The 13158-nt window shown below is 33.0% G+C and overlaps 1 protein-coding gene across 1 annotated transcript in view; it reads left to right on the top strand.

The window, feature by feature from the left end:
- mllt1a (MLLT1 super elongation complex subunit a) overlaps nucleotides 1-13158 on the top strand; it is a 24877-nt gene that overhangs the window by 7795 nt on the left and 3924 nt on the right. The window contains exons 2-8 of the mRNA XM_016273097.1: nucleotides 1721-1901; nucleotides 3391-3473; nucleotides 4224-4367; nucleotides 4478-4603; nucleotides 8812-9441; nucleotides 10348-10438; nucleotides 11245-11381. Coding sequence (XP_016128583.1) covers nucleotides 1721-1901; nucleotides 3391-3473; nucleotides 4224-4367; nucleotides 4478-4603; nucleotides 8812-9441; nucleotides 10348-10438; nucleotides 11245-11381 — 1392 coding nt within the window. The remainder of the gene's footprint in view (nucleotides 1-1720; nucleotides 1902-3390; nucleotides 3474-4223; nucleotides 4368-4477; nucleotides 4604-8811; nucleotides 9442-10347; nucleotides 10439-11244; nucleotides 11382-13158) is intronic.

Raw genomic sequence — 13158 nt, 5'->3', positions numbered from 1 at the left:
GGGCGTGGTCAGCTCGGAATGCATTTTCAAATTTAATTTTGCTACACATATCCCACGGCGTCATGATGAAAACGCAGTCCTAAGTGTTCTAACTGTTAGTCTAAATGCATTTAGGACAAATAGCATTTAAATGATCATTATGCTACCCTTTCTGCTTGGACATGTTACACATATCAAATCAATTTGTGTTATACATTTTCATTTTCATTTCGCAACTTATAAAGCATTCAAATTTGCATGCAATTTACATATTAAGACTACTGTTGGAAATGGCAAATGTAAATTATATCATTTAATTTTACTTTTACTTTTGCACCAAACTTTGCACGCATGGGTAATGGAAAATTAAAATTTAAATACAGAAATACAATGCCATTTTGAATATTGCGTTGCCATTTTGAATATTGCATTGCCATTTTGCATATTGCATTTTAAATTGAATTTCGCTACCTATATGCTTCCATAAAATACAGGTACACTGCGCATCCTTTCAGATGAGCTGAAAAATAGCACAGATCGATTGACGGAGACGAGTGAAACTTTGAAGTGCTCAGTCAGAGAGTGTTCGGCGAGTGAAAATATATCTGTGCTAATCATATACTCAGCCTCCAACTCACACACTGGCGAGTAAAATCTGAGAATTTATTATCCATTGGCTAATATTAGACATAATTTAGTCGCCCAGAGTGAAGATTTAGTTGCATATGCAAGTGATTTACTCACAATGTAGAGGGTTGAAAATAATACAAATATTTATATAAATAAATAATATATGATTTTATAAATTATATTATTTCTTAATTTTATATTAAAATTTTTTATCCTTTTTTAAAAATCCTATAATATATATAATGGAATATATAAAGTTGGGGTAGGTAAGATTAAAAAAAATGTTTTTTTTAAAAATAAGTCTCTTATGCTTACCAAGGTGGTTTATTTGATCAAAAATACAGTAAAAACATTAATATTGTGAAATTATTTTAAAATTTAAAACTATTTATTTAAAAATTTAAATAAAATTTCTATTTTATTGCTTGAAAATTGTTGTAAATTAATGCAATTTGTTCCTGTGATAGCAAAGCTGAATTTTCAGAAGCTGTTACTCCAGTAACATTCAGTGTCATATGTTTTTTTTTTAAATAGATTTTTTCAAATATGCTCATTTTGTGCTAAAAAAAAACTTGATTATTAACTGTGACAGTTAATGTAGTCAATTAAAACTGTGACATATGTCAGGATTCTTTAATGAATAAAAAGCATTTTTAAATAGAAATCTTTTGTAACATTTTGTAACCAAACAATTCTTTTTATTAAAACATTTTTTCACAGCAAAGGGTCTGAATACTTAGGACCATGTGATATTTCAGTTTTTCTTTTTTAATAAATCTGCAAAAATGTCAACAATTCTGTGTTTTTCTGTCAATATGGGGTGCTGTGTGTACATTGAGGAAAAAAAATTAACTTTAATGATTTTAGCAAATGGCTGCAATATAACAAAGAGTGAAAAATTTAAGGGGGTCTGAATACTTTCCGTACCCACTGTATGTAATACATTTTTATTATTAAAGTCATATTTTACTTTATGGCAAATGACAGGTTTGTAGTAGTCTGTGATTATGAATTATAATGACAGAAATTGTCCATTGCTCTCCTCTCCTGAACTTCAACTGAACTCGGTCTTATTGAAGCATTTAATTAATATGTGTTTCTCTGTTTGCAGTGCACGGTTCAGGTAAAGCTTGAGCTGGGTCACAGGGCCCAGCTGAGGAAGAAGGTGACGTCAGAGGGCTTCACCCACGACTGGATGGTGTTTGTGCGAGGCCCTGAGAACAGTGACATTCAGCACTTTGTGGATAAAGTCGTCTTCCGGCTGCACGAAAGCTTTCCTAAACCCAAGAGGGGTAAATTTGACAACTTCACAAATGAGATATTGCACCACTCACAGTTCAATCTTAAAAAACCAGCATGTGTGAGAGCCACACGACATGTTGCATATCATAAGGAGCAGTATGCTTCTTTCTTGTAATATTTATAGGTTGGCTCAATATTAAAGTTTTGGCTTTGTACCACACCAGCTTCTAGTACTTTGGTGTCGATACTAAATCAATACTGAAGGCTACAAATAAACAGCCTCAGATGACTGGAGAAATGAAGCTACTGTCAGCAGATTAAACATCAACCCATTTCACTTGCCACATGTCTTGGATTAACAGTGCTGGTCTAAGATCAAAGTTAGCATTTTATATTTACATTACTTTATGATGATTTGGATGGAGGGATATTTTTGAATATGTATAATTTATTTCATTAGTTTTTTTGTTGTTGTTAATATACAATCAGTTCTTTCACATTGTGTTTCAGTGAAGTGTTTCAATACACTGATTCCAAGATTGGTTTGCAAAATTAATTTACAGTTCGTGAATATTAATTGGGTCATGCAGATGTTGCTTGGTAACCTTCCTGGAGTGTCCAGTCAAATAATTTTAATAAATATTCATGATTGTGTCTTCACCATAGTCGGATTCTTGAAATGGCAGCTGATCAGTGCACACTTAACAGCATGTGCCTTTCAGCCAATCAGTTAGGCCTATTGAGCAAACATGATGTAACATAATTAATATTCATGAGCAAAGCCTTAATTTTCGTGTTTGTAAATGAAAGCTCCAATAAAAATGTGAAACCACCTTATTAATAAAATTGTGAAACATTAAATAATATGTAATGATCTATAAATGGATACATTACCGTTCAGGTGTCAGTAAGATTGTTTGTTTTTTTTTGGAAAGAAATTATTGCTTTTATTCAGCAAGGAAGCATTGAATTGATCAAAAGGGGCAGTAAAGACATTTGCATTGTTACAAAAGATTTCCATTTCAAATAAACGCTGTTCTATTGAACTTACTATTTATCATAGAATCCTGAAAAAATTGATCACTGTTTCACAAAAAAACTGTTTTAAACGTAATTAAAAAATTTTTTTTTTGCCAAAAATAAGAAATGTTTCTTAAGCACCAAATCAGCATATTAGAATGATTTCTGTATGATCATGTGACACTGAAGGCTGGAGTAATGACTGCTACAAATTCAGCTTTTCCATCACAGGAATGAATTACATTTTAAAATATACTAAAATAGAAAATAGTTATTTTAAGTTGTTAAAATATTTCACAATATTACTGTTTTACTGTATTTTTTGATTAAATAAATGCAGACTTGGTGAGAATAACATACTACTTTTAAAAACGTTAATCTTATCAACCCCAAATTTTTGGATTGTGTATATGAGTACAAATAAGTCTCTTTAAGTCTCTTACATTCAAATAGTTATGAATATTATTGTTATATGCAGATTTTTCAGGGAAATAATTCGTCTTTTTCTTTTACTTGCAGTGTGTAAGGAGCCACCATACAAGGTTGAGGAGTCGGGATATGCTGGTTTTCTGATGCCCATAGAGGTCTACTTCAAAAACAAGGTGAGGTATCTCTTCCTGCAGCTCTTCTGTCCTCTGTTGCTGTTCTCTCTTGTTCTCTAGTTATTTTTATTTTTTCACGTGATTTTCTGGATTTTTTTTTCTCATTTTGTCTCTCATAGTTGAGGTATACCTATGATGAAAATTACAGGCCTCTCTCATCTTTTTAAGTGGGATACTTGCACAATTGGTGGCTGACTAAATACTTTTTTGCCCCACTGTACATCCCTCATCTGAGTATCAGCTGCTCTTCCTCTGTCTTGTCATTTGTGAACTTCCCCCCCATTGACATTAAACAGGCAACGTAGAGTAGAGTATGCAGAGGAGAATGATTTGCCTTATGATCAGAGCAGTATAATGCGAAACAATTACACTCTCGTTTTCAAGCCCACCCGCTGACTCACAGGCTTGTGATATGTATCTGTATCTGTCATATCTTTTCTGAAAAACATCCCCAACCTTCAGCGAGTCTTGTTTTCCTATGTTGTTTTCAGTAACTCACAGATTTCAGCATGCTGAGAGAGAGATAAAAAGAGGTGGAGAATGTGCATCTGGGGGTTTGATTTGTAACTCTGATCTTTGCTGATGTTTTGCCCTTGAATCTTGAATGAACCTCTGGCTGTGCCGCCCATGAAAGAAGTCCTTGAATCACTGCAGTTGGTGCCCTGTTGACTCACTTTAATGCTTGTCTTCAGTTATTCTGTGGTATGAGAGGATTTAATGGAATCACTCAATAATGCTAATTTAATGCAGGAGGAGCCAAAGAAGGTGTGCTTCAATTACGACCTCTTCCTTAACCTGGAGGGAAACCCACCTGTCAATCACCTGCGCTGTGAGAAACTAACCTTCAATAACCCCACTCGTGACTTCCGTCGCAAGCTAGTCAAGGCTGGAGGGGTGAGTGCTGCATTGTGGGAAATTGAGTTGTTGGTTGCACAGTTCAGTCAGGAAAATTGTACGTTTTTGATGAATGTGCTCTTATCTTTCGTTCTTTCTGTACATATCAGATCATGGTGGTCCCAGAGGGGGCAGAGGTGGTCCCCAGACCCAGCCCAGACTACCCCATGCTTCCAACCATCCCACTCTCTGCCTTTTCTGACCCTAAGAAGAGCAAGGCTTCACAAGGATCAAAGGTTTGAAAAATCATTTTAAAATATGCCATATGTGCGATGTTTTGTTGTCTTTCTTTTTTATACAAGGGGGTCCAATATTCTGAGATCACATGGAAAATCTATTTTTTTCTGTTAAACCTGGGGGAAAAAAATGTTTTAGGATTTTTTTTTTTAAATCAGAGAAAAAAAACTGGAAAAAGTTTGATTTTAAAATAAAGATGTTATTTAGGGTCAGTAAGACGTTTTTGTGAGAAGAAAAATAATATTTTTATTTAGCAAGGGTGCATTAATTTGAGAGCATAGACATTTATAATGTTACAAAAAAATTCAAATGCTGTTCCTTTGAACTTTCTATTTATCAATGAATCCTAAAAAGTGCATACATTTTACCAAAATATTAAGCAAATTGTTTTTAACATTGGTAATGATATATAATGTTTATTGAGCACCAAATCAGCATATTAAAATTATTTCTGAAGGATCATGTGACACTGAATACTGGCGTAATCGCTGTTGAAAATTCAGCTGTGCCATCACAGGAATAAATTATATATATAAAAAAAATATATATATATATATTTTTTTTTTAACAATATTTTAGAATATTACAGTTTTTGCTCTTTTTTTCCTTTTTTTTAATTAAATAAATGGAGCCTTGGTAAGCATAATAAGAGATTTCTTCAAAAACATGAAAAATTCCTCAATCCTCTAACCCCAAACTTTCGAACAGTAATTTTTTACTCCAATGTTGTTATTCTGAAAATATAATTTGTAATAGACAATTGATATCTGATAATAGTCTGTGGAGAGATATTAGGGGATCACAGCTTCCTCAATTCTCTTTTGTTTACTTCTAAGCAGCAGATTAGATTGTTTCAGTAAGAATTAAGAGTCCATTATGTAGGACATGTGTCATATCTCTATTAAATGACCTTCGCTTTATCATATCTGAGCACTGGTGCTTTGTCTAGGTCATTCTGCGGCATCTTTCATTAGTGCAGTAAAGAGGGTCAGTCGCTCGCTGCTGATTTACTGTGATCATCCAGAGCTGGACGTCTTCCAGCATCCCCTTTATCCTTAACAGTCCTAATCTCAGCACAGCCTCATTAATACAGCACATGACCTTTGTGTGAAGGTCACACATGGGTTATATGATCGTAGTTAAGACAGGCTCTAATTGTTTGAGGTGTCAAACTCTATGCTTTCTCCTAACAGGGGATCTGTTGTGTGGTTGTATTTAACAATGTGCACCAAGGTAAATGGTGACAGATGATAACAATATAGCACGGAAATGATTATTATATTAATATTTGGGTTATTCAAAATGACATATTTTCCTAAATGAGTAGTTGGATTATTATCCATGTCCAAAAATAAATAAAACAGTGTGTATCTTGACCAAAAACATGGTTATTCCTTAGTACTTTGTATTACTTTTTTGTGAGTTTACACTACAGTTCAAAGGTTTGAGATTGGTACAATTCTTTGTTTTTGAAAGAAGTCTCTAAAGCTTACCAAGGCTACATTTATTTAATAAAAAATACAGTAAAACAGTAATGTCGTTAAATAATATTATCATTTAAAATAAATGTTTTCTATTTGAATATATATATACTATATTAAATAAAATAAAATGTATTTTCATCAGCCATTACTCCAGTCTTCAGTGTCACATTATCGTTCAAATGTCATTCTAATATGCTGATTTGGGATTCCAAAACATTCCTGATTATTATCAATGTTATAAAACTGCCTAATATTGCACTGCTTAATATTTTACAGGATTTGAATAGAAAGTTCAAAAGAACAACCTTTATTTGAAATTTAAATATTTTGTAACAATTGTAAATATATTTTCTGTCACATTTGATCACTTTAATGCGTCCTTGCTGAATAAGTATTAATTTCTTTAAATTCCTTAATTTTAAATTCTTAAATTAATTAACTAGTGCTGTCTAATGATTAATCACGATTAATCGCATCCAAAATAAAAGTTTTTGTTCGCATAATATATGTGTGTGCTGTGCATATTTATTATGTATATATAAAAACAAACACATGCATGTGTATATTTAAGAAACATTTTATGTTTATATAATAAATATATTTATATATAATATAAATTATATGAATATAAATATGTACATGTAAATATTTTCAAAATATATACTGTATGTGTGTGCTTTTATATATACATAAGAAATATACACCGTACACACATTATGTAAACAAAACCTTTTATTTTGAATGCAATTAATCGTTTGACATCACTACAATGAACCCACTTTTTTTGAATGAAATTTAATTAAATTTTTTTACTATGGAAAAAACGATGCAGCTGAAAATCATTCAGTTGCATCATTTTAAAGTAAAAAATAAAATGAAATTAAATTTCTATTTAAAAAAGTGGGTTCAGGAATGCAGTATTTATTAAAATTCAAAACTATCTGTAATTTGCTGCAGTCATTTCTTGGATAACTGACTATTTCCTGTTTAACTCGGTGAATAGACATTATATTTTTAATTGTTAACACTGTTTCTTTTCTGTAGGAGCCTAGTAAAGAGGGAAGCAAAGTGTCGAAATCCCACAAAATGGCCAAGGAGCATCGAGAGCGGCCACGAAAAGACTCTGAGAGCAAAGCCACATCCAAAGGGGATGTTGAACGGGATGGCAGCAGCAAAAGTAGCCGTGACCCTTCCTCATCTTCATCTTCATCATCCAAGAAAACAGAGATCAAAGTGAATCCCCTTTATCCTTAACAGTCCTAATCTCAGCACAGCCTCATTAATACAGCACATGACCTTTGTGTGAAGGTCACACATGGGTTATATGATCGTAGTTAAGACAGGCTCTAATTGTTTGAGGTGTCAAACTCTATGCTTTCTCCTAACAGGGGATCTGTTGTGTGGTTGTATTTAACAATGTGCACCAAGGTAAATGGTGACAGATGATAACAATATAGCACGGAAATGATTATTATATTAATATTTGGGTTATTCAAAATGACATATTTTCCTAAATGAGTAGTTGGATTATTATCCATGTCCAAAAATAAATAAAACAGTGTGTATCTTGACCAAAAACATGGTTATTCCTTAGTACTTTGTATTACTTTTTTGTGAGTTTACACTACAGTTCAAAGGTTTGAGATTGGTACAATTCTTTGTTTTTGAAAGAAGTCTCTAAAGCTTACCAAGGCTACATTTATTTAATAAAAAATACAGTAAAACAGTAATGTCGTTAAATAATATTATCATTTAAAATAAATGTTTTCTATTTGAATATATATATACTATATTAAATAAAATAAAATGTATTTTCATCAGCCATTACTCCAGTCTTCAGTGTCACATTATCGTTCAAATGTCATTCTAATATGCTGATTTGGGATTCCAAAACATTCCTGATTATTATCAATGTTATAAAACTGCCTAATATTGCACTGCTTAATATTTTACAGGATTTGAATAGAAAGTTCAAAAGAACAACCTTTATTTGAAATTTAAATATTTTGTAACAATTGTAAATATATTTTCTGTCACATTTGATCACTTTAATGCGTCCTTGCTGAATAAGTATTAATTTCTTTAAATTCCTTAATTTTAAATTCTTAAATTAATTAACTAGTGCTGTCTAATGATTAATCACGATTAATCGCATCCAAAATAAAAGTTTTTGTTCGCATAATATATGTGTGTGCTGTGCATATTTATTATGTATATATAAAAACAAACACATGCATGTGTATATTTAAGAAACATTTTATGTTTATATAATAAATATATTTATATATAATATAAATTATATGAATATAAATATGTACATGTAAATATTTTCAAAATATATACTGTATGTGTGTGCTTTTATATATACATAAGAAATATACACCGTACACACATTATGTAAACAAAACCTTTTATTTTGAATGCAATTAATCGTTTGACATCACTACAATGAACCCACTTTTTTTGAATGAAATTTAATTAAATTTTTTTACTATGGAAAAAACGATGCAGCTGAAAATCATTCAGTTGCATCATTTTAAAGTAAAAAATAAAATGAAATTAAATTTCTATTTAAAAAAGTGGGTTCAGGAATGCAGTATTTATTAAAATTCAAAACTATCTGTAATTTGCTGCAGTCATTTCTTGGATAACTGACTATTTCCTGTTTAACTCGGTGAATAGACATTATATTTTTAATTGTTAACACTGTTTCTTTTCTGTAGGAGCCTAGTAAAGAGGGAAGCAAAGTGTCGAAATCCCACAAAATGGCCAAGGAGCATCGAGAGCGGCCACGAAAAGACTCTGAGAGCAAAGCCACATCCAAAGGGGATGTTGAACGGGATGGCAGCAGCAAAAGTAGCCGTGACCCTTCCTCATTTTCATCTTCATCATCCAAGAAAACAGAGATCAAAGTGAAGGACGAGAACAAAGTCGTGCCCAAAGCTGCTTTCAAGGAGCCCAAACTCACGCAGAAGGAGTCCAAAATGGAAGGCATGTCTCCTAAAGGAGGGGGAGCGGGGTCAGCGGGCGGTGGAGGGGGAGGTGGAGCGGCCGATGGAAAAGCACCCAGCAAACGACCTTCCAATGCGGAGTCACCCAAACCTAGTGTCAAGAAGCCAAAGAAAGGGGGTTCAGAGGGGTCAAAAGGCTCCAGCAGTGGGGGGTTCACCGGCACCTCCCCCCGCACCGCATCTTCTTCCACGGCCTCCTCGGGATATGCTGATAAGAAGGCCTCTAAAGAGAAGGGCCGCTGGGCCAAGGGCAAGTCAGAGGCCCAGGAGGTCAAGGAGTCCAAGAAGCCTCCGGAATCCGATGACTCCAACTCAGATGATGAGGCCTCGTCTAAGTCTGAGGTTAGAATTAAGTGATAGTTTTGTTTATAAGATTTGTTTTGGATTTTAAAGCAAGATAACACTACTTATTTATTTGTGACCCTGGACCACAAAACCGGTCATAAGGTTCAATTTTTCGAAATTGAGATTTCTACATGATCCGAAAGCTGAATAAATAAGCTTTCCATTGATGAATGGTTTGTTAGGATAGGACAATATTTGGCTGAGATACAACTATGTGAAAATCTGGAATCTGAGGGGGCAAAAAATCTAAATCTAAATATTGAGAAAATTGCCTTTAAAGTTGTCCAAATGAAGTCCTTAGCTATGCATATTACTTATCAAAAATGCAGTTTTAATATATTTACAGTAGGAAATTTACAAAATATCTTCATGGAACATGATCTTTACCTAATATCCAAATGATTTTTGGCATAAAAGAAAAATCTATAATTTTGACCCATACAATGTATTTTTGGCTACAAATATGCGACTTAAGACTGGTTTTGTGGTCCAGGGTCACATTTATTTATTTATTTAAAATAATTTAGGGGTTGGCAGCCTTTTTAAAAAAGCATTAAACTGAATATGTATTTTTTCACATTTACATTTAAAGAATTAATATAAGTGAGGGCTAACTTTTTTACATTTTTACGGAAGTTTTTTTTTTTTCAATACAATGTATTTGTTTATTTATTTAAATTAAGTTAGGGGTTTTCAACCTTTTTATTACAGTGTTAAATTTAATTTGAATAATAATTTATTCAATAATTTATACATTTATATAATTAATAAATACATAAATTATATTGTTAAATATCTACAAATTAAATTTAACATGTTAAAAAGGTTGCCAACTCCTGACCTAAAGCTGACATTGTGATAACTAAAATCTTTAATTTGTGTCCTGTCCTCTTCTTCCTACAGCAGTCAGCACCTTCCAGCCCGTCTAATTCCAGCTCCAGCTCAGAGTCCAGCTCCGATTCAGACTTTGAGCCACAGCAGAAACAAGGCCAAGGTAGGACCTGCTCTTTTACTGCAGGGAGTGTCCTGATAAGAAGCAGTCAGATCCATAAATAGATTTCCCTACTACACTTTAACTCAAGGTTAACAGTCTGCTGCTTTGATCGATTACCGTGGAGAGGGTTAAGGATGTGTCAGAACAAGGAACTTCCTTAAAAATGAAGGAACGAGGGGCATTTTTTTAAAAAGGTTATGCATGTAATTTGCCAATAATAAAAATCCTTGTTCCTTTCACATTTTATTTGTAACATCCAGTCCAACACAGAAAATTGGCTTAACTAATAAAGTAAATTTGGGTGAGACCATTTGTTTGTCTAACCAATGGCAGGTGCGAGAAGTTTTAAAGGGGTCATATGATGCTTTTTTAAAGATCATTATTTTGTGTATTTGGTGTAACAGAATATGTTGACATGCTTTAATGTTCAAAAAACATATTATTTTTCAAATACTGTACATTATTGTAGGTCCTCTATGCCCCGCCTCTCTCAAACGCTTCGTTTTCTACAAAGTCCCTCCTTCCGACGAGCGCAGTCTGCTCTGATTGGCCAGCTGACCCAGTGCATTGTGATTGGCCGAACACCGCAAGCACTCGTCGGAAATGTAATTTCCCTTACCATAATCATGAGCTTCATCTTCATCTATGCACAACCAGCTTGTAACACTCCAAAGAGAAAGGAAAACTTGAAATCGCATCATATGACCCCTTTAAGGAAACACACTTCACCTTTAAAGTGGGATTTTGAAAGTTCAATCAAACCACCGTAAATGTTGCAGAAGCTCATTGTGGACTTTGGTCTTTAGGCCCGCTGCGCTCTATGGTGGAGGACCTCCAGTCAGAGGGGTCTGATGATGACGATAGCAGCTCAGACACAGAGACACCAGTCAAGAACAACCTGCCCAGTCGAGACTCCAGGTCTTTCTCCCTCTTTCCTATCAATGTTTGTTTAAGCGGGTCTTTCAGATGCTTTAAGTCCCTGTAATCAATGTTAGCAGAGGCGGAGAACGGATTTGTTTGCTCCGAGTAAACACTTCACTTCATATGCCTCTCTCTATTCTTCATCTCACTCAAGTGTTGCTGAGCTGCTTTGAAAGACTTATTTTTGTGTGGCTGGAAGTGTGAGATGAATGGTAGAATTGGATTTTCTTTCAGTGTTTATTATAATTATTCTTTAAAATTAAATGTATTCATTCAGATTTAATTTAAATTATTCAGAAAATTTTAATCGAATAGCTTATCCAAAAAAGAAAACCATTTGCTCTTTCTCATATTGTTCCAAACCTTAATGAATCTTTCTTCCTATTATGAATTTTTGTTGTGATTTATTTATTTATTTATTATTATTATTATTATTATTTTAAATATGTATTTTTAATATTGAAATTGAAGTCTGGTGCTGTCAAATTGCAAATTGTCAAAGTATTGTAAAAATGTGGTTCATGTGACTCATTAAAAGTGGTCAATGTGATGTATGCACTATATTTCATGTCTTCTGAAACCATTATAGATTAAAATGTTAATTATTTATTGAAAGTCTTTGACTTAGTTCTTCTAGCGTTAAAAAGAGAAATAATATTATCTGATTTGTGAATAAATCATTAATCACTTTTTTTGCATCAGATCTTTTCAATGAATCTGTTCATCCAGTTGACAGAACTGGTCTTAATGATTTGTTTAGAAATATGACATCCATTTGCAGCAGTTAACAACTCACTGGAGGATTCTCAGTGAATACCAACATAAATTTCAGTCTGCTCCTTACACATGTGTATTGTATGCCTTCAGAAGATTTGGAATATAGTGCACAAGCCGTATGGACCACTTTTACACTGCCTTTGTGTCTTTTTTGAAGCTTGAAAGCTTCACTTCCCATTCATTGTAATTATATGGGAAAGAGTGAGCAGGACATTAAAAACTGTTCTTTCATTAAACGTTACGTACACTACCAGTCAAAAGTTTTTGAACAGTAATTTTTTTTAATGTTTTTTAAAGAATTCTCTTCTGCTCACCAAGCCTGCATTTATTTGATCTAAAATACAGCAAAAGCAGTAATGTTGTGAAATATTTTTACTATTTAAAATAACTTTCTATTTGAATATATTTTAAAATGTAATTTCAAAGCTGAATTTTCAGCATCATTACTCCAGTCTTCAGTGTCACATTATCCTTCAGAAATCATTCTAATATGCTGATTTGCTGTTCAAGAAGCATTTTTTATTATTATCAATATTTAAAACGGTTGAGTACATTTTTTCAGGATTCTTTGAATAGAAAGATCCAAAGATCAGCATTTATATGAAATAAAAAGCTTTTGTAATATTATACACTATACTATTCAAAAGCTTGGAGTCAGTATAATATTTTTGGGGGGGGGGTGATAGAAATTAATACTTTTATTTAGCAAGGATGCTTTACATTGATGAAAAGTGATGATAAAGACAATGTTACAAAATATGTTTTGAAATACAATAACAACTACTTTTATTATATAATAGCAACAATTGCTTGTATTATTTATCTATTTAATTTAATTAAAAAATTATGATTTTTTTTTTTACACCTCCGTCTCCGGAGGCAGTTCACTAGTGTTGTACCTAGGGATGCTCTGATCCGCCTTTTTCGCCTCCGATACCGATACCGATACCTAGGGTTCGGTATTGGCCGTTACAGATACCGATCCGATACCAGTGAAGTTTTTTTCCCTCATTTAAATAAAT

Source organism: Sinocyclocheilus grahami, unplaced genomic scaffold (assembly GCF_001515645.1).
Source record: "Sinocyclocheilus grahami isolate Dianchi unplaced genomic scaffold, SAMN03320097.WGS_v1.1 scaffold75.1, whole genome shotgun sequence".
In the NCBI taxonomy this organism is placed as follows: Eukaryota; Metazoa; Chordata; class Actinopteri; order Cypriniformes; family Cyprinidae; genus Sinocyclocheilus; species Sinocyclocheilus grahami.
This window is presented reverse-complemented; position numbering and strand designations above follow the sequence as displayed.